Source organism: Aptenodytes patagonicus, chromosome Z, assembly GCF_965638725.1.
Source record: "Aptenodytes patagonicus chromosome Z, bAptPat1.pri.cur, whole genome shotgun sequence".
Taxonomy (NCBI): domain Eukaryota; kingdom Metazoa; phylum Chordata; class Aves; order Sphenisciformes; family Spheniscidae; genus Aptenodytes; species Aptenodytes patagonicus.
In genome coordinates this window covers 15,082,229-15,104,846 of record NC_134982.1, presented here as the reverse complement: position 1 = coordinate 15,104,846, position 22,618 = coordinate 15,082,229, and the positions used below count along the sequence as shown (strand labels likewise).

General features: G+C 38.0%; 1 protein-coding gene across 1 annotated transcript in view; it reads right to left on the bottom strand.

Moving 5' to 3' along the window:
- Positions 1–22,618, bottom strand: part of WDR70 (WD repeat domain 70) — a 140,221-nt gene that overhangs the window by 10,273 nt on the left and 107,330 nt on the right. The window contains exons 13-15 of the mRNA XM_076362462.1: positions 21,693–21,831; positions 3,072–3,172; positions 1,518–1,597 (exon numbers count right to left, since the gene is read on the bottom strand). Coding sequence (XP_076218577.1) covers positions 1,518–1,597; positions 3,072–3,172; positions 21,693–21,831 — 320 coding nt within the window. The remainder of the gene's footprint in view (positions 1–1,517; positions 1,598–3,071; positions 3,173–21,692; positions 21,832–22,618) is intronic.

The following is a 22,618-nucleotide window of genomic DNA, read 5'->3' as shown; positions in this document are numbered from 1 at the left end:
TTCACTTTGCAAAAGGACTTCTGAGATCTTCAGTTCTTTCCAGTTCTATCTGTAAGCTTAAAAGACAGACATCTAACCTCTGAAAAGTTTCCAAAATATGCAACAAACTTAAACATTTGCAAAGCAAATCCTTACAACATTTTTCTGCATTGCTCTATATGGAAATATCCTTATTTAGTTTCAAAATGATGTGGAAGAAACAGTTAAACAGCTAAAACTCAGTGACAAAATTCTGTAACTTTGCATAATTGGGACCTAAATCTTTGAATGGCATTTATAAATGCCATTGAATACACAAGTTCCATTGGATTTTAAGCAGAAAGTTTTTTAAAAGTCACAAAAGTTCTTTAAACTATGAACACTAACAACAGTGCACACAAAGTATTTAGATAATAGACCATGTGCTGATATAGTCAAGGCTGTAGTAAGGATGGATTGAGAAGAGCACCCAAAGGAGATAAATATCCCTGGTCTTTGCCAGCTGCTATTTTACCCACTGCTACCCAAAAATTGGAGCTGCACATCTGCAGCAGTAAGTAGGAGACAGCTGTAGCTGGAAAGTACCCGAGATGGGAACCCAGAACTAAAGTGCCTTGATATGGGCCTGGTTACCAAAACTGCCCAGACTTTCTCATTCTAAACTTTCTTTTTGTTTATTGCTGCCAAACAACTACTTTGTTCTATAGAAATGGTTTTAGTTATTTCTAAGACCAAGACTACTGGAAAACAGAGCTGAATCCAAACACCATGGAACTGGAAGAGGATGAAGAGAAGCAGGACAGCACAACTGTGTGATTGTTCTCCTTTCACATGAGGAAACACTACGTAAGGTAATGCTAATGGCAAGGGCCAAGATCTCTCAGTCGATCCCCTCATCCCCTTGTAAAATTTGCCCTTTGGGAAAAAGCAGATCACTAAACATTTTATAGTAACAGTGGTAACTATTTCTTATGCATCAGTGAGCCTTAATATGAATGTAAGATCTTAAACAAGTATGACCCTGAGGCTAGAGAGATATTTGAGCTATTTAAAACCCCATACAACTCTGGGCAAGTTCTAAATTTTGAAAAATCACTTGGAATTTGTTCAAGACCTATCTCTAATGTCTCTGATTTTGCCACTGGTACTGTTAATGCTCCCAAGTGGCGAAACATTTCCTAAAACCATCTACACTCACAAATTTAGTTATGCAAAACTGAAGATTTAAGAAGGAGGTTTTTGTTTGGGTATTATTTTTTTTAAGGCAGTTGTCCTTTCAGGCTTTCAGGTGCATCAGAATCTAAAAGCCAACCATTATTAACAACTTTACAGAGCATACAGAATATATACCTTCCTGGCTGTGCAAGGCTACAAAAAACATTTGTATGAAGCACTAACATCTCACACCAATGATCAATACTTAGTGAAAGACCGCAACTTTTTAGAGGAGAAAATATAAAGCTAAATGATCTGCAAATAATTTCAAACCTGAGAAAGAGCTAAGGATGCTGCTATAAAGATATGTTTAAATTCCTTACGTGTTATAATGTAATCCTGTGTAAGAGTCTCTGCTTGTCTCTCTTTTCGTTTTGTTTTGACCACGCATAATTTTGCTCCCCTAGGAGGAAACAGAGCAGTTCAGTTAGTCTGTTTATATCAAACAGAAACCATTTTTTATTCAAGACAGTCTCAACAAAATAATATAGCACTTTAAATATTCATGAATGTGCATATCTTTGCCTGTCCATGCACATGCAAAGGAGGGTAGAGAGATTAGTGTTTCTGTTATAGAGCAATTTATATGATATGTGGAAATAAGGGTGGAAGATTCATTTCACACTTCATTTATCCACAGTACTTTTAGCATGCACATTGAAAGTGCTCCTCTCCAAACATGGGCAACGATTTGCTCCTAGTACTCTTCCTAAGCAGCAGAGGTGGCAGTTATCTAACCAGAGGTGTCTGTAACACTGCAGCAGGAAAGACTGCATAAGCCTGGCTGCAGCAAGACTGATTTAAACTGGTGGTATTCTCCTCCTCATCATAAGTACCAGGAAACAAACTGGGCACAAAACAGCTAGGGCTCTTGTGGTCTGTGCCTAGGAGACTCAGGCTGCCCTCTGGAGAGGGGTCCAAACAATGATAACCAACTGTCATGTTCTCTAAATTGACAAAGACCAAAAAAAGAGAACTTATTTCCGATAATCTTGTAAACCAGAGTTTAACTTCATATCCAAGTGTCCAGGTCACAGTAAGTATCCAGAAACTGTGAACTGTAACACAGTATGTTTTTGGATGCCAGTGAAACAAAGATGAGCACGTATAGGGGAAGAACATCTTATTCATACCACTCAGTATAGATGAAGTGTACATTTCCCCCCTGCTGACAGGAAGGAAGCATGCCCCGGTTCTCCAGCCAATCCAGACGGTAAAAGCAAATTAATTGCAAAAGAAGTATTTATAGACTAGTTAAGTCCTCTTCTTTTCATTCCAGGCTGACAAGTCACCTTCTGATGAATCACTACCACCTTTCCATTAGATGTATAGGCAAAATCCACACGTGATAGGTGGGGGTGGGGGAGAAGGCTAGCAGAAAGATGGGAATGTGCTTTCTTGGTTTGCCCCCTCTCAAATTGGGTCTTCCAGTATTACTTCACAGACACTGAAGTTTAAGCTAATACTTCTAAACAAGATTTTTACTTCAGGGGAAAAATAAAAAAAAAGACATCCAAAAATATGACTAAATACAATATATCCTTTCAATAACACCACATCAGCAACCTCCAAGAGATCAGATGACAGGTTGGTTATTCTTACTGCAGATTTCATGCAATTAAAAAATGAAAGTGTTTGTAAATTCAGGTAGAACAGCCAGCATACTGCACCATGAAAAGTCCAGAGGAAAACGCGCTGCTTTTCAAAAACAAACTGGTTTTTTTTTTCCTTTCTACTGTTACTAAATAAGTAAAACTCTGCAAAACAAATGTTACTAAACCAGTTTTTCTCATTTCTTAGTATAATCGTAGAACCACAGAATCAAGCTGAATTTGAGAAAGAAAAAATGTTCTTCATCATTAATCATGACTACGTACCTCTGGCTTTTGACAGGATCATAGTACACTTTGGCCAAACCATTTCCTGTACCAACCATGATCTGGTTCAGCTTGGGATGCCAAAGGCAACGCACAACACTCTGAAATAAAGGAACATATTGATATTTGGTCATTCATCTGAATCTTAGAATTACTATTCGTATTGTCAAATAGTGGATTGAAGTCACACTGTAGCAGGAACAAGCTTAAGCACATGAATGAATACATAAATGAATAAAAGTTCCTCTCCAGAGCAGAATACAATGTAAAAGGAATGACAACACACAGATGCAGGCAGAGAAGGAAGTACAAATTGGTGGCAGTGTGATAACCAGTGGTTTCCACAGGCTAACTGCTGCAGGGTGTCCGTGGGCATGATGGAAAGTTAAAGGGGGATTTGAAAGAGAACAATGAAGTGCTTCAGATATAGCAATGCAGGCCTTCATGACTTTTGCATTTTTATTTTTACTTCTTAATTCTTCCACCCTGTTCTTTACTTTATCTCTTTTTCCCTTCTTCTCATACAGTGCCGACCTTTCCCTCGCTGACTGCAGAAACGGAAGAGCAGCTAATTTTCACTCTTGGTTCTTTCTTCTCCACAGCACCCAGAAGAACTTGGTATTTGAAGCCAATGTCTCACAGATCTGTCACCCTTCTCGTCAGTGGGGAAACTAATTTTCAGACATTAAGAGTATTGTTCTTTTATACACACAGCATGGTTCTCCATGTGACTTTGAATCTCCATGTGATTGCTGTATTCAGTCTGATTCAGCAGGCCAGCACAGAATGTTAGGCTTGAGCTTCTGACTCAAGAGAGCCAAAGAAGCAGGCACAATCTGCCACGAAGGACAACACATCTTAACACAAACACAAAACCTGTATGTGCATCTGACTAACTGGGGGGAAAAAAGTATCTATTTTTGAGAGATAGTAACTCTTTAAAGGGATACTGTCCAAGACTGAAGACAGGTCTTAACAGTGTTTGTGTTACCTATGCAATAAATGCGTCTAGAGCTAGCAGGATGCATCATCCTGTTAGTATTTCACTGAACAATGCTCATTTTTCTAGCCCTTTTCTTCCCCCAAGCTTACTACTTCTTCTTTCTCAAAAAAGAGGAATAGACTCTTCTCAAAGTGAATTAATAATTCAATATTCAACCACTATCATCCATCTATCATTAAAGTATCTATATATACTTTTTTTTTAATACATAATACAGCACATTAAATTCATAAAATGGGAACCACTGATGTCTTAACATGAGAAACACAGCAAAGCTAACATATAATTAAGGGTGTAATACAGCCCTATAACCTGGGAGATGAGAACCATCTAATCTGGAAAAGAATGGTTATGTATCAGCTCTAGTGACTCCTGAATCACTTCCCATATCATGTTCCATAATATTTCTGGTTCGGTCCAGATACCTTTTTTTTTTTGAATGTTACATAAAAAATATTGAAAAAATTCTGAAGCCCATTCAGCCATCATGAATCAGAACTTCATTTTACTACAAGATGATGGATGACACTCTTCTGAGCTGTTTTTCTGCTTTGTGTTCTTATTTAAGAAGAAATATTGAGTGAGATGAGTTTACTTGAATCAACTGACCGTACTTGACAAGGTTCCTCTGTAAAACATACTCCTTCTACATAGATAGATACAACATTATACCTTCCCATTCATTTACAGGTACAAACATACCTGGCTTGCTTATTATGAGACAACTAAAGGACAACAAACTTTTTACAGGTAACTCTGAAGTACAAAGTAGAATTCTCATAATGTATTATGTTCATGATCACTGCCACAAGTGACCAAAATAAGCAGTACAGGATTGCTAATAAACTGTTTGATTTAAATAAGAGATTCTTACATACTGTTATGTAATGCTCAAAATGCTACGGTAACTCTAAAACACACAAAGCTAAGAACAAGTACGAAGGTCAAAGGTGGGTGGCCTTTTCTTTTATTAATATTTATTGCATGTGTTTAGCCAGCCTTTTTAAACTTTGTAGTTAATGTGGTTCTCCACTTTCTACTGTCGAGTCAATGTATTTTATAGCATGGTACTGGATACCAGCCAACAAAAACAAAGCCTGAGACAGCATGGCTCAGCACTGACAGGGATTGCTAAGTTTCTAACTTGTCAAACATGCACAGCACACTTAAAACCACCATGGCACGTGCTCCAGAGCAGGCAAAAGAAACTGCCATTAAATGCAGCCCCATAAATCTTCTGAAACCGTAACACAGCTCCAAAATATAATTTGCTAAAAACTAAACAAATACAAGCTCTGAATGTGCAAGTAATTTTATTAATCCACTGGCATATAAACCTACTTTATAAGAAATAATAAAAACTACTTATGCAGATTTTCAGATTATTTTAGAAATGGGCAATACTTTAAACAGACCAAAATACTGAATTCCTGAACTAAATCCTAATAATTTTTCCCAATCATATAATCCTAAACAAGTAAAAATTCTAAACAACTATACAACAAAGGGATCATTGTAGACTAGGTCTTAAAATTGGGAGTGAGGGGGAAAGGGGAATCTTTATCATACAAAAATAATTATTTCTTAAAGAGCATTTATCCTTCGATGCCTCTAATCTTCCTACTGTTTACACTTAGAATAACTGAGGTAGACATCTTTATCACTGGAAATGCTAAACATCAAATTCCAGCTCAAAGAAGGTCCTACCTCCCAGCTCTCCAGGCAAGTAAGTGTGTTAATAGCAGGAAAAGAAGAGTTTTCCTGGCTTGGCCTACCTACGCACATAGGTAGGTACCCACCTACCGGTACTGAACTTTACGCAATTACAGAATGGTTGCGGTTGGAAGAGAGCTCTGGAGATCACCTAATTCAACCGCCCTGCTCCAAGCATGGTCAACTACTACAGATAGCTCAGGACATTGTCCAGTTTGGTTTTGAATATTTCCAAGAATGGAGACTCTACAGCCTCTCTGGGCAACCTGTTTCAATGTATGACCACACGCACCATAAAAAAACAAAACACAAAAAAAAACCCAAACCAAACCATTTTCTTATGTTTAAGTGGAATTCCCTGTAATTGCTTTTGTGCCTGTTGCCTCTTGTCCTGTCACTGGGCGCCACTGAACTTTGCTTTATTTGCTTCACCCTCCTGTCCCCCTTCAAGCATTTATACATAAGATCCCCCATGAGCCTCCTCTTCTCCAGGCTAAGCGATCCTAGCTTTCTCAGCCTTTCCTTCTGTGCCAGATACTCCAAGCCTTTAATCACCTTTGCAGTCCTTCACTGGACTCATGCTAGTATGTTCATCTCTCTCTTGTACTGGGAGCTCAGAACTGGACCCAGCACTACAGATGTGTCTCACCAGGGCTGTGTAGAGGGGAATAATGGCCTCCCTCAACCTGCTGGCAACGCTCTTTTGCCTGATGCAAATGCCCATGGGCTTCTTGCTGCCACTTTCTGCTTCTCTGAGATAGAAAGGGGATTTGCCATTCCACAATCACTTTTTAAGAATAACGTCTCATTTTAAGGTCATACCCTGCAATGGAACCCAATACAAACAAGATGGTACTTCAGTTTTAATTGCCCCTGAGACAGGAGCTCAGGCTGGAAGCAATAATCTCAGCAGTTAAGAGCAAACTGCAAGCTCTCACACCACTTACCAAGGTGGTTTCATGCTTGGTAAGAGAAGGAAAAAAGCAGGGAATTAAATTGCATAACATTGCTTTATGGAAACCTAGCACAAAAGACTTGACTAACCATAAGTACTGGTTGTAAGGAAATCCTGTGGATGACAGCTTCAAGACTCAGAAAATACGAACACCAGAACAACAACAAAAAACTTCAGTTAACTAATTCTAGATTCAAACATTTAACACAGAAGGATTTAACCTGTTTCTTATAACAACTAAAGCTGAAACAAGACAAATCTATGTAGATTCTGAAATCCAAAAGATTCCAGGTCATATCTCAGCTTTGCAAATGGAAAATGTCTTATTATAACAAATAAGAATGATAAAATGCAGAATGTATCATCACGTAAACATCTTCAATATTTGAAAAAAAGATTTCTGTAATGGCTGGATGTTTTGGACAGTATATCTTTGGAGCATGAAGTCCTGGAAGCCTGTCATAAAAATCCTGAAAATAATTTTATCCATGGAACTGACGTGGCCAGCTTCGTGACCGTAAGATCTGAAAATACAGCACTTAAAAAAACAATCACTAGTAATGATTTAAAACCTGTTTGGTACTTTTGCTGTTGCAAAAACATTAAGTTCTTCAAATTAATTCAATCTGAAAAGCCTTTGGCAATGTCTATTGCATATACAAACACAGTAGCCTGCATTGGGAAATACTGGAAAAAGATTGTGAAAATATTTTTGTGAAGTCAGGTACGGAAAATATGATAAATGTTAACAGAAAGAGAAACAGTCCAAATTTACCTTTTTCATTGTGACTGTGAAAGAGGTTAGAAGAGATTCAGTGGGTGTTATTGATAGTAGGCCTTTGTAATTCTTTTCAGGTAGCAGATTGTCTTGTAATACTGACTTAAACTGAAAGTCAATTAAAAAATTATCTACACAATTTTGAAGACATCTGTTTTTGCAATCTGGATGAAAATGTTTATCTTCTTAAAGAACTGCCTAATAAAATAAGAACATATTACTGATTGTTCTTGAAACTAGCCATACCTTTTTCTGAAGTTGCTATACTATTGTTTTAAATAGGAAATATGAATTACCTGAACAATACATAATTTTTACTTTAGTTTTAAACTAAGCACTATACTCACTTCAGACTCCCAATTCTTTTAAAATAAACTCCAGTTTTAGAAAGTTTTACCTATAATAACTTAAAAGCTTAATAATATGTGGTAATCTTAAACCATAAAACTCCTAAGTACGTAGAAAGGTGGCAGGCAAAAGTGATGATACCACTATTCCCTCGTGTGCTATTCCACCTGCATTTCTTCTGAGACATGGGGTCCCAGCTCATGTGCAGTTCTGGCGCACATAAATAGTCTCACCCCTAATAGTCTGTTCTCACCTGTGTGTTTCCCTTTGTATCATATAAGCAGAGCTGTTGCTGCAAGTAAACAGTAAACTACACCAATTAAATTTTTCTGTTAGGTTATTCTCCATCTGGGTTAGCTCACTAGGCAACTACACACACGGCTTTGCTGGTACTATGCATGTAACAGTGCTTTGACAGGATTTAACAGCAGTGTGTCTAAATGAGGAACTGAAGCCTCAAACATAAGTTTCTGTAACACGGAATAGGACATTTATTCTGGCCTAGAAATATACCCTGTGTTTAACAGGCAAAGTAAAGAATAACTGAAGGAGGTTTCTCAGCAAGCAAGAGCTAATTACCTCAACTGAAAATGTCCAGAGCGCTTGGGTAACACCCCAACAGGAGTAAACAATGCAGAGAGGGCATTTTACAAGGTCAGCAAGAAAAGATTAAAATGATTTATGGCATAGGAATGGAAAATTTACCCCTAAGATGAAACCATGAAGCTTAAGGTCATAAAACTACAGACTTATGTCAAGGATTGAAAATTCTCCTGGATCTTTGCTTATAAAGATGGTTCAAGACCGCAGCAGCGAAGGTAAAATTCAGTTCCCTGGCCCACACTTCAGATAAAAACATTCAGTTTTACATCATGGATAGAGTGGATCTAGGATGGGAAGAGAAGTCACAGGGACATCAGTACAGGTTGGAGGTAGGAAGGCGAGGAAAGGTTAATAAATTCTAGTAAGAGGGACTAGGAAGGGTTAGAGATGTTTCACATTCTGGCAGACAGGGACTGGCAGACATTACGGGAGTTCTGAGAAGCTTCGGAGGGGATGCACTATGGAAAACATAGATAAAGCATATTAAGAAAAAACCCTGAGCAAATACAGCAAGCGTTCCTAGTTCCTACATATTATAGAGTATGTATAGCCTGCACATAAACATTCTTATGCCTAAAATATTTTTCTGCCACATTCCAGAGCCTGAACAGTCACTTAATCTCACTAATATCTTTTGAATCTACCAAAATGTAAGGTTGCCCGTTATGTAACAAAATAAGGAGAGCGTATATAATGTCTCTTGAAAGTATTATTCACCTCTATCATCTTTCACTCTGCTGCAAGAGAGCTAGGGAAAATTAAGATTTCCCTCCATCGCTGTCTTCTTGTATTCCTATAATAACATTTTACATGTCTGTGAGCTGAAGCTGTACAAAAGCTTTGATTTCTTATTTTTTGCATTTCAGTTGAAACTTTGACTGATACCCAACAAAATGTAACTACCTTTATATATATACACAAAACCCAAGACAACAGCCAATCTTTTGTTCTTAGCAAAATTTTATTAAACAGACATGTATGTGTGTATGTATATACTGATCTAATGGAATATGGAGGTCATAATTTGCTGCAAAACTGGCATGATACCAAGTTTCACCATTTTCCAAAAAATTCCAAGGACTTTCATATTTTTGACATAAATAGGAATCACCATACACTTCTGCAGCGCTTAGAATCATAGAATCAATAAGGTTGGAAGAGACCTCCAAGATCATCGAGTCCAACTGTCAACCCAACACCACCATGCCCACTAAACCATGTCCCTAAGCGCCTCATCTACACGTCTTTTAAATACCTCCAGGGATGAGGACTCCACCACTTCCCTGGGCAGCCTCTTCCAATGTTTAACCACTCTTTCAGTAAAGAAATTTTTCCTCACATCCAATCTAAACCTCCCCTGGCACAACTTCAGGCCATTTCCTCTTGTCCTATCGCTAGTTACTTGGGAGAAGAGACCGACACCCACCTTGCTACAACCTCCTTTCACGTAGTTGTAGAGAGCGATAAGGTCTCCCCTCAGCCTCCTTTTCTCCAGGCTAAACAACCCCAGTTCCCTCAGCTGCTCCTCATAAGACTTGTTCTCCAGACCCTTCACCAGCTTCATTGCTCTTCTCTGGACACGCTCCAGCACCTCAACGTCCTTCTTGTAGTGAGGGGCCCAAAACTGAACACAGTAGTCGAGGTGCGGCCTCACCAGTGCCAAGTAGAGGGGCACGATCACTTCCCTACTCCTGCTGGCCACACTATTTCTGATACAGGCCAGGATGCCATTGGCGTTCTTGGCCACCTGGGCACACTGCCGGCTCACGTTCAGCCGGCTGTCGACCAGCACCCCCAGGTCCTTCTCTGCTGGGCAGCTTTCCAGCCACTCTTCCCCAAGCCTGTAGCGCTGCATGGGGTTGTTGTGGCCGAAGTGCAGGACCCGGCACTTGGCCTTGTTGAACCTCATACAGTTGGCCTCGGCCCATCGATCCAGCCTGTCCAGGTCCCTCTGCAGAGCCTTCCTACCCTCCAGCAGATCAACACTCCCGCCCAACTTGGTGTCGTCTGCAAACTTACTGAGGGTGCACTCGATCCCCTCATCCAGATCATTGATCAAGATATTGAACAAGACCAGCCCCAAAACTCAGCCCTGGGGAACACCGCTCGTGACCGGCCGCCAACTGGATGTAACTCCATTCACCACAACTCTCTGGGCCCGGCCGTCCAGCCAGTTTTTGACCCAGCGCAGAGTACACCTGTCTAAGCCGTGAGCCGCCAGCTTCTCGAGGAGAATGCTGTGGGAGACGGTGTCAAAGGCCTTGCTGAAGTCCAGGTAGACCACATCCACAGCCTTTCCCTCATCCACTAGGCGGGTCACCTGGTCATAGAAGGAGATCAGGTTGGTCAAGCAGGACCTGCCTTTCATGAATCCGTGCTGGCTGGGCCTGATCCCCTGGTTGTCCCGCTCATGCCTTGTGAGCGCCCTCAAGAGGAACCACTCCATAATCTTCCCCAGCACTGAGGCTGACAGGCCTGTAGTTCCCCAGAGCCTCCTTCTGGCCCTTCTTGTAGATGGGCGTCACATTGGCAAGCCTCCAGTCGTCCAGGACCTCCCCCATTAACCAGGACTGCTGATAAATGATGGAGAGTGGCTTGGCGAGCTCCTCCACCAGCTCCCTCAGCACTCTCAGGTGGATCCCATCCGGCCCCATAGACTTGTGAGCATCCAGGTGGCATAGCAGGTCATTGACTGCTTCCTCTTGGATTATGGGGGGTTTATCCTGCTTGCTGTCCCTGTCTTCAAGCTCAGGGGGCTGAATACCCCAAGGATAAATGGTCAATGGGGCTATATTCTTTCCTTGCTACTGCAAAATGAAGAGTAAATTAGAGGGGCCATATTTTACAATGATGTTTTAATTTCTTTTCCCTCCTTCAGGAGGTCTTACTTCTTCTCAATCAGGCATTGTTTTCTCTGGAAACAACCCCTTCTCCCTAAAGACAGTTAAGTTTTAAGGTTAAATACCATGCATTTGTCTTCGAAAATGAACATTTCATGTGAAGTGTATTTTCAGATAATGCATGATAATGTATCAGCTTTTTCAAGTCCATTAGTAAAGCTCCTCCTGCCATGCAGGGAAGAGGAAAGAAAAACATGCTTCCATACCAGTTATGCACTGTTGGAAGAAATCTTTTCAATTTTTCTTTCTCTTCACTTCAGGTACAGCCTTTCACTCTTCTCTGATCGTTCTCAACTCTCAGCCTGCTTATACATTTGCTCCAAAATGCCAGAATTGATTATTCTGTTACCTGCAGCTATCAGATTTTTAGGCTAAGTTCACTAAACTAATGTCTGCTCCCATGACTATTAGCGAAAACTGTTTAAACTAAAGTACAGACAAATAAATCTGGTAAATGGAGAAGATGCATCTATCTACTTCCACACCTACAGAAAACTACCCTGAGAGGGTGGAAATCTCTACTGAATGATGCTGACATGCACCTAATATTCATACTATCTCTGTGGTTGGTGTGCAGCCAACATCCCACTTGTAAACTGGAAAAAGCAAAAGTGATTTCCTTGCAAATTACCACTAGAAAAAAATACTGCTAATTCCAGATAAATACTGGAAACGGAAAGGGAACATGCTAATCCTAGGCTTTCACACATCTCTAACTGTTGAAGCAAGAATTCATGGCGTTTTGATGTTTCCTGCACATGATGTTTCCACTGATTTAAAAAAAAAAGTTTTATTTAAATAAAAGTTCTGTAATCCTAAGGTGAAGTTGCTGATGTTTTGACAGTTATGTTTGGAAATCAGGTGCAAGTAAGAGAGCGTAGACTTGACTCTCAGCTAGAATAGTCCTTTCATAGAGTGGCAGGCTTTTCTCCTGTAAATTGTCTACAGTCATAAATCCTTAAATCAACAGGAATGAGTGCAAAAGTAACCCATTGTCTCTTACTTTGCTATTAGCAAGGTCAGAGAACAAGAGATAAAATGTCCCAGTGCTTTAGCAGGAGAGAATAAACACCAATGGAGGGAAGTGGGTGGGACTTACCTCACTTAGGTGGGACTTACCTCACCAAACTTAAGATGTCTATACCTCTAATCTTTAAAGGTCTACTCTTTAATGCCTAAAAACTTTCTCCTTCCTTTATAGTTAACAGAGTGAAATAAGCATTTTACAGTGGCCTTCATCTAACCTATTTTAGATATCTATTTTCGGACGGGTGTGTTTATTTTTCTCTGTTGATTAGAAAAGGAGCCTAGGGTGACTGGATCAGCTGTAGACATCTATATTTGGTCAGGTGAATCCCTGCAGCCTACAATGGCCAAAATAACTATATAAGAAAAACAGAAAACTAACAAGGATCTATACTACAGCATGTTGTGCTACTTACATAAAACTCTCCAGTTCAAGGATAAAGGATCCTGGAAGCCAAATTAAATACTCCTAGTGCAGAAAGAATACAGCAGATAAACTCCTAAAACTGTCCAACAAATCTTTAAAACCTTAGCTTGAAAGATCAGGTCTAGCTCTGGAGATGCGTAAAAACTGAGTGAGGATAAAACAGAAACAAACACAGGCTATATTCACCCTTATTGCTTACCCCTTTCCTAACCTACAATCTAATAAATAATTCCTTCAGAATCTGTTTGGAAGCTATACAATAAAAAAAGTGACAGCAAGAGCTGCTGCTCTAGGAAAATATTTTCAGTTAGGAAAAGAAAAACTTAAACAAACCTTCTCTCTTTTCTATGTGCAAGCTTTGCTTCAGTGGCCATGACGGTATGTGATGGGCTCTGTTTGAAGAGCGCTGCTCGTATTTGCTGTGCTTGGCTGTCCAGACAGCCAGATAAGAGGCATGTCAGCAGGGAAGATAGTGAACGTGTAAAACGACATTCTGATTGTGGTCACGGACTCTGTAAGGCCAGGTCACCACAGCAGTGGCCAAATGGGGCTTTTCTGACTGAACTGAATATTTATCTTAACTGTAATTTTTACAAATTCCAACATTGCTGGAAAAAAAAGCCAGTCTGTCAAAATCAGTGCAAATATGCAACTAGTGCAACTAGTTTATTTCGCACATCTCTTCTGTCTTTTCTACGGTAAAACCCTACATATTCATGGTGAAGAACTGCTTGTGCAATGCAGTATCTTTTAAACACGTAGGAGCTTAAAACATAACTAAGCAATACTACTTAGGAAACCTAACTGCTTATTAGTTGTTGGTTTTGTTTTTTTTTTTTTTTTTTTAAGAAATAGTGATTACCTTTCAAATTAACATTACCCATTACCTAAGCCTATAGTTACATCACATTATCTTTATATTTGAGACTGGTAACCAATTTCAAGCTTGTGCTGGAGTGAGGGATCAAATCTCAGGGTGCCTTCCAGGTTCATCTTCTATAGTTCTGGAACTTGCACAACGTTAAGTCCATCTGACTTTAGTGATACACCTTCCCAGAAGAGAAGGGAAATTTACAAGGTCATTTGAGAAAAAAACTGTACTTATTTCAAAGGATTGCTAGATCTTTAAATAAAACATTAAAATATTTGGATGCTAACAGCTAAAGACAGCTTCCCACTACCACAAAATCTTTCAACAGTTGTTCCCCATCCCTGTTTGGCTACTGACGCTTTTAAACAACTTCTATAATTAGGAAAGATAGTAAAGCAGTGGCTCTCAAGCTTTTCCATTTTATAAAGAAGGTGTGGAACCATTTAGAAACTTCAGATACTTAGACTGCTGTACAGGGGACACAAATCTAGTCTTCGTACAAATCTTCATGGACACGTTTGAACTGGCCCACAGTTTACATGGACTGAAAGATTCTCTGCAACTGCTTATGAAATACATCCCAGCAAGAATGCATACACTACTTGTTAAAAGAGAGGAAAATGCCTCAGAATATACTAAAAATCTCATGATGCTGGTCTGCAGGAAAGGCCCATAAGCATTCTAACTTATAGGCAGCAGAGTGACTCCTGCCTGTCTTCAAGATCTCAAAGCTTCAAAAGGAAACACTTACTTCCTCCCTCTCATGCCCTCATCCTCTATAAAGTTCAGAAACAGGCCTAAGAGAGTTTTAAGCAAATGTACCAGCACATTTTCCCCAAATGTACGAGCACATTTTTCCTCAATTTATTTTCTCTCCAATTCTATGCAACCGGAATTTAAGGGGGGGGCATCAGAAACTCAATATTCTAACCTGAAGCGAATAGCAATCTCACCTGCAGAAATACCACTACTTCTACATAATAATCAAGGATCATTAATTATGATGGTTGACCTGCAGAATGGAAAGTAAAATCAACCAATAAAGTTAGCATAGTAAGGAAAGGCTTTTATATAGATAGGTCTTTCCTTCTCCTACAGTCACCTTGATTTCTCTGCAGAAGATCTACGTGAAACATCAGCTACACTAACTGTCTGCTCCCTTCCAAGAACAACAGAAGTTCTGGCTTAAGAATCATAGAAAAATAATGCTGCTCAGAGACAACATTAATTCCACTGCACACTCCATAATCTCTTTTCTGTGGTGATCCAAAAGCCAATGACTTGGCTTGCCATGCTGCTGTATCTAGGAAAGGCTGGTCTGCCTCCTGGATGCACCCACTGATCAGGGGAGGGGAAAAAACAGACTGAGTAACTCTTACCATACTGCTGTATTTTTAATTAAAAAAAAAAAATTAAATAACAGATTTAGAACTATGTCATTTCCAAATGTCTGTGAAGCTGAACAACAAATGTTACCAGTTTGCTTCCACCTTGTTTCTTCTTTTGAGCAAAAAGATGGTTAACACTTATATGTTGATACTATGCATGCTCTGATCAAAAAAAAAAAAAAAGGCTGCTCACACAATGAAAATATACTAATATTATATTAAAAATCTACTTGAAACCCCAATTGCAAAAATCTTCAGGTTTGAGATTCCCCTGGAGCTCTTCCAAGGAAGAGAGCCAACTACAATAAATAAGGTGGGAGGTTAGGGAATATCTAGAATGCAGTGACCTGCTATCATTAGATTTAAAATACTCATGAGAATACAGTAGTAGAGAAAACAACAATAATGTTTTTCCCTGGTGAAACATGACTTAGAAAATGTATGGAAACGTTCAATAGAAAAGGGACCAGAAACAGATAAAATTTACTATTTTCTATGTAGAAACCAGAAATATCCTAAAAACATTTTCAGAGGCCAATAATTTAAAGCAGGATCTCAATATGGAACATATGGATAGCAATGCTGTATCACTTACCTTTCAAGGTACAGCTATAAAATTTAGTCTTAGACGTGAATTGAGCCACTGAACAACACTTTCCTTTTTTGACGAATAGAAAAAGTGACTTAATCAAGGTGGTAAACTGTTTTCCTTATAATTGCAAGGTAGGGCATTTTCAAGCACCTGCTCTGTTAAAATTACAGCCACACTTTCATCACAGTATATCGCAAAACTAAGGCAGACAACCTTCACATACACCCCCCACTTCCCATTATGGTGAGGAAACCTGGACAGTTTATTCCTCTCACATACCTCAAACCTCTAGTGACAGCTCCCCTAAAACAAAGTACATGCTGCTGCAGGATATACAAAGGGAAGGACCACATTGTCTTTACATATATGAAAGCAGAGAATAAAAATTGACAAGTTACCTCACTATAAAAGAAAACACATTCCTGTGATTCACCTTTTATACTAGATTTTTCTTTTTTTAACTTTAATAAGCACAAAAATTTATGGGACCCTAAATATTGTATTTACTTCCTTATTGTGGAAAATGTGGATTTTCTTTTCAAAAAGAATAAATGGCTTTAAAAAAAACCCCAGAAGTAGCATGATGATCTCTTCCAGAAGTTAAAAGAATTTATTTTTCTTAAATTCAAAAGCTTTAAATCTTAGTGAAATGGGCCACAGTGGAAAAGCCCTTTACTACATTACTGCACCTTATAAATAGTAAATGATATCATTTGAGGTCAAGGAAAGAAATACTGCAATCCACATCAACTGTGCATAAAGGATGCTGGAAGTTTCATATTCCTTATTCCTTCTCTCCTTTTCACTCTTTAATCTAAAAATAAGCTTTATTTATAGCTTGTCTCAGAATACCCTCCTGAAACATTCCTTAGAGGTATTTTCAGAAGTATTTAATAATTTAACTTTTGCTTACATTTGAGAAACTAAGAAAATAATGAAGAATCCTCCTAACAGAAACAGGTTTACCAAAACAACCATAAATCTATGTTTTTGGACTGTTGCTTATCTACAAAAACCTGTGGGATATTTTAAATACTTGCACACCTCATTTTATAATGTACACAATCTCATCATCTTGGCTCATTTTTAAATTTAATTATTACTTACATTTTCATTTAAAAATAGCAATTTCTGTAATTGTAGAACTTCTTTTGTTTGTTTTTCAGTGCCCACTCTTGCTTGGCAGTAATGGGGTGTACTACTTCTTCTCTCCATATGGGGAAAATCACTGCTCTACTGCTGCCAAAATCAATCTTGTCTGCAATAAGGATAACTCCTGGGTGATCTCTTTGAACTAGCCAAATGAATGATAGACATGTGAGAGTGATTCAAGTGGCTATCCACAGCTATTTTAAATTAAATTGACATGGGGGAAAGTTGCGTACCCAACTCTGTTTCCCATACACTAGGTATTTATAACTGGTTCCCATGAAGATCTCATACTTGCATAACCAAACCAAAAATTAGGAATAAACCCTCCCTGACTGGCATCTGACAATGAAATCTCCCTTCCGTTCCAGAATGAGAGTGCAGTTACAGACATCCCAAAAGATGAGACCTCATCCCAAAGCAGCTACAGGTCTTCCTTCCTCTCATACTACCTGAGGAAAGGAAAGGGAAGGAAAATGGGACTCCGCATTTCTTTGCATACACTTTGTACCCCTCATCTGGCAGTTATATTTCCTGACATCTGTTTAAGTCTCCTCCATCCATCTAAATGGAGTGAAGAAACATTCTGCATGCAATTATAAATCTTTCACATAAAATAAGCCTCAAATGCTCAAATTGAGAAAGTGTAATATAAATATATTTTCTTGTGGATATTTGAGGTGAGAGCAAGAGAACCATTCACAGGTACTACTGTCAAGATAGAAGAAACAGAAAAACTATGAAAAAGCTGTACATGCATAACAGGACTTTTTAAAGTTCAGTTCTTGTTAAAAATAGAGGAATTCTGTACAGTTTAGCATACATAACTATGGTCACAGTACAAAGCCCTCATAATTTCCAATCACACCTGTACACACTGAGCCAGAGTAAGGCTTAAGTACTGCATGCAGAGCATCAGCTTCCTTATGAGAGTGGGAGATGCAGGAGCTCCCACTCCTGAGTTTTCATCTAATCTCCAGTAAGTAAATGACCCTGCCTGTAACCTGCAACATGGGTAATTTCACTCCGTGATAAACTCCTGGAAGAAAAATCCACTGAGTGCTATTAATTGTAAAATTCCTATGCTTGCATCAAGATATCTCTAAGTCACAGATCACCGGAGGCAGAACAGGATAGCCAGAGAAGCGTCACTGTGTATTTGCCCTGTTCACACCTCCTCCTGCCAGCACACTGCTACTGGCCAGAGACGGGAGCCTGTGGTCTGCACCACTTCTGACATTTATTTAATTTTTCTTCAAAAAGTATTGTTATTTATCCAAGAAGCTTGAGTTCTACAGAATTCTCAGTGCCTACATGGTGTGATGGCATTCAATAGTGGACACAACAATATAGTCACTAGTTTAGCCACAGACTAATATATGAAATGAAAAGCAAATTAATGTTCTATACCTAGCCACAACAGCAGAGACTAATCAGACTGTTAGTCCATTAGTAAAACCACAAGGTTTCACTCCAGCAGCTCTGAAACAGTAATGGGTTTTCCCATGAAAACTTGAAAGAGAAGGTGAAAAAAGGTTTGTGTGGTATGATGGAAAGGAATGTCAGAGCGAGCTTTGGTCAAACATTCCCATTAAATATTTTCCCATTACCCCCTAGGTTCATTCACAGGCCAATTGCACTGGCTATTTACCAAGGAGGTTTAAGATAATGTTTACTGCTCTTTAGTGTTTTTCAATTTTCTAAGCTTGCCGGCATTTCCTTTAAAAAAACCTTGTGAAATTAAAAAAGTAAACACATTAATAGTTTATGTTTTCTCTTCACAGTACATTTTCTGTTGTTCTGATTTTATACGTTCTACCACTAAACTGGTATACAATTGCCCTCAAAAAGTCTTATTATTTTCATTTTATACTTCAAATAAACTACTAATGATGCCTTTTTTCTTTAGCAATTTGGACTAAATCCAACTGAAATCACTGAAATTATTTTCATGAGGAATGAGAGCAGATCAAGCTCTTTGCAGAGATAGACAGTGCTGTATTTGTGCTTTTACTACACATATTGGCGTAGTAACTTAATCTATGCAATGCCCAGAAAAACCAAAACCAGAAACATTGAAATTACATATTTAAGCACTAGATAACATACAGAAAGTAAAGTAGTATGATACTTAGTTACAGAAGAAAAACCGAAGTCTTAGACAACATTATGTGTTTATCTTTAATTACACTAACTGCTATCTGCATTTTTGAGAGAGTATAAGGAAAAAACGGAAACCAGGAAAGTAGTCCATAGAAAGCACGTAATTAATGCACTGCTGAAAAAATGCTTTGATAAACTACACACAAGATATTAATCCACCAATTTACAGGCCAGTGATCTTTCCAACAAACAGCATGTACTGCTTACAAAATACAAAAGCCATCTTCTTGAAAATTCATTTGTTTTTAGCATGCCTTTATGCATTTAATTTCATCAAACACTGCAATTTGAGAAGAACGAGAAAAGAACACTAATGAAAAAGCCGAAAGATACAAACAATAGAAATATCTTGAAAAAATATACTGCTTTTATTTTATATCATCACTTATAGTAAATTTTCTTCTTTTAGATTCAGGGTGATATGCTTAACTGTGTTTTTCTTAGATGTGTAGCATTGAACCCGGAAGCTAGACAGACTGATTGTAGAGGTATTATTAGTGCTGACTCACTGAAAATTATGTCATAAGATCAGCATTTATAAGTCTCAATTTTTCACCTAGTATTTCCATTATTTTCATTTGATCCATTATATCCAAACCAGGAGAATGACAGTCTTAAATTTTATAATGACAAATGAAGAAAAACAGCAGCACTAAAACTCTACAGAAAAAAGTAATTTATTACAGTCTTAAAAAAGTACCATATAAATATCAGCACCTATATAAATTTATAGTATAAAATTATGAACCTGCTGAGATTTGTACACATACTTAAAATTTTACTACGTGAGTGGCCCCAGTGGAGTCACTTACTGACCCCTAATTTTGTTTTTCCAACAATTTCCTACTGTTGGTTCTCGGCTCCATGTCTCTTTTGCATTTTGAAGCAGAAGAACAGAAATTTACTTCTCAATTCTGAGAGAAACTGATAGCAAAACAGTATTTTCTGGACTCTCCTATAGCATCATCTACCTCAGCAGGTAAACAGACCCTCTATTTCAGAGAATTAAAGAACCGTTTTTCTGGGAGACAAAGTTAGCAAATGAAAATTTTATTTCCTTTGAACGCAAAACAGTTAGGTTGGTGAGCAGTAATTCTCACTATTTAATTACTTTCAGAGATACAGGATCCACCATTGACAAGCTTCTCATTCTTGCAGTCCTAAAGCTCAAGTGAAGTTTCTGTACACTGTTACTGACTTTATCACCACTAAATGGAGATGCCATCATGACCACATCCAGACACTTAGCTCTACGGAGTCCAAATTCATGGTGAATGGAATTGGTAAGCTATTTTTTTCCTGTGCCCAAGGACAGAAGAGCTCCTACAACAATCTACGTCTTGCACTTTATCTTATGTAGTTGTTTTCCTTTTCTCTGTCATGAAGTTTCAGAGGGGATACTGAGGCATTCATGTTTTGTCTCAGAAAAAGGTTATAAATACTCGGTTATAATACTTGTATTAGAAAATAAAAATCCACTAGAAATCCTCATGAGATAAGTTGAGGTTTGGAACGTTCCATAGGAGAAAAATTTAAAATCCAATTTATGGTATCTTTGGAGAAATTCTTTAGTACTAAATAAAATTTCCAATGTCATATAAAAACTGTATTTAGAATATATGTTTAAAATAAAAACAGAGTTTTTTTCCCCTCCAGAAAAAACACGTTTTCTGCTTTGACACGAAATTCTGCATTTTTAATTTGCAAGACTGCTGCCACAGAAATGATGGATATAACAAATACATCTGTAAGCAGATTTTGCTTTAGTATGAATTAGAAGAGAAAAATGGGATTTAAAAAGAAAAGTAAATACTAATACAAATTCTGTATAAATGATCTCCAGCACAAGGGGTTTTGGTCTGCTATGCCAGGAAAGACTGCTGTGCTGGGTTAAGAAAAGTGCAGAAGGAGAAAACAATATCCTGAAACAAAGCGACAAAGTTTCTATCTGACAGACTGCAACAACTAATGGGACTTAAGCATACATTGCCATACTTAAGCAATGGCAATTCTGTTTGAATTTCTCCCACTCCTGTTTGTTATAATCTATAAGCTTACTTGCGTACACCACAAGAGTGAAAGGACGTTTCTTCAGCTATGTTATAAAGCTTTTTCCTTCTGTACAAGGGAATAGGTAGGCAGTTCAAGCTGTACACAGACCCTCCTGTATTACAGATTCACAATTTTAGTTTTTTATTACTGGTGAGAATGGTATTTTTGATGGAGGAATTCCTAATTATGCCTTCCTTTTGCCACAAAATTGTTGCACTTACACAAGCTAGAGTCCATTGAAATACATTCTATAGTAACCACAAGTCTAGTTTCAGGGACAAGTAGGAGTTTTGTCACAATATGGCATTTCATCATGATAATTGGTGGAGTAAAGAGCAGAAACATGTAAGAATTTTAGGATTCAAGCTGCACTTCACAGATCTAGAAGGGTTCACAGAAATCCTTGACAAATGCAATGGTAACACTAAAGCAGGGATCTCCTAGTGCTTGAACACCATCTCCCAAGATTTTATTTTTTTTAATTGAAAGGAGAATAGCACCTATTTAGGTCACTTTACCTCTCTCTCTTAAGTATGGAGTAGAAAAATTACACTACTGTTAGTAGGTCATTACCTGTAAAACGGGAAAAAAGCATACGAATATGATTTAATTCATATTTTGAATAGTTGACAAAAGAAAACTAAAATACATACCGCATCTGTAACTTCGATCTCATACAACTTCTGGAATGTCTCCCGATAAAAGAAAAAAAGCTTCCCACTGCCACCACCTTTCTTAACAGAGGTGCCTGTGACGACTATTTTATCATCTGGGCTGAAACAACAATCTGTCCTGTTGAAGAAAACAAATCATCATACTGGGCAAATCAATAATTAATGTATAGGGAACTTATATATAAATTGGACTCCTTAAAAATAATCCTTTCTATTTGTTAATCCTTTCAAGATAAAGCTTAAAAAAAAATCTTTTGTCAGCTGTCATCTATTACTATAGTTAACAGACACAGTTCACATGCACAATTACAGCTGTGCACAGAATGCGCATAACTGGCAGATCCAATAAAAATCCTCCTCCCAACAAAATTCTCCTCTGCTCAAAAGTCTTGTAAACTTTTCAACATGAGAAACAAACAAAAGTATTTTCAAATCTGGTTATCATCATTAAGTAAAAAAATAAGTCAATCATGAAATCTGTTTTTGCTGACAATACATTCTTCAATGATGCAAGGCAGTGTGTTTATACAGTGGCCAAAAATGTTTGTCTGTTTACTTTTCCTCTATGCTACAAATTGCCGTCAAGACTGAGCTGTCCATGACCTGCCTTTCTAAGATTTTATTTCAAAAGTATAATTTCTCCTTAGAGTTGGATTTGGCTGTGCTACAGCTATAGAAATGCAGGTAATACCAATAAAAATATTAAATACAATACTTAGCACTATGCAGTACAATATAGTATTTTAGTACCAAAGCCATCAGCACTTCTAACATCATAACCTGAATTCATACCATGCACCTTCATGTTATGTCTACTTTTCAATCCAGCTCTTTTTTTATTACTCATAGACCAAATAAGAATGAGGATTACTTATGTATCTCATTACACAAACGTAAGGCAATGA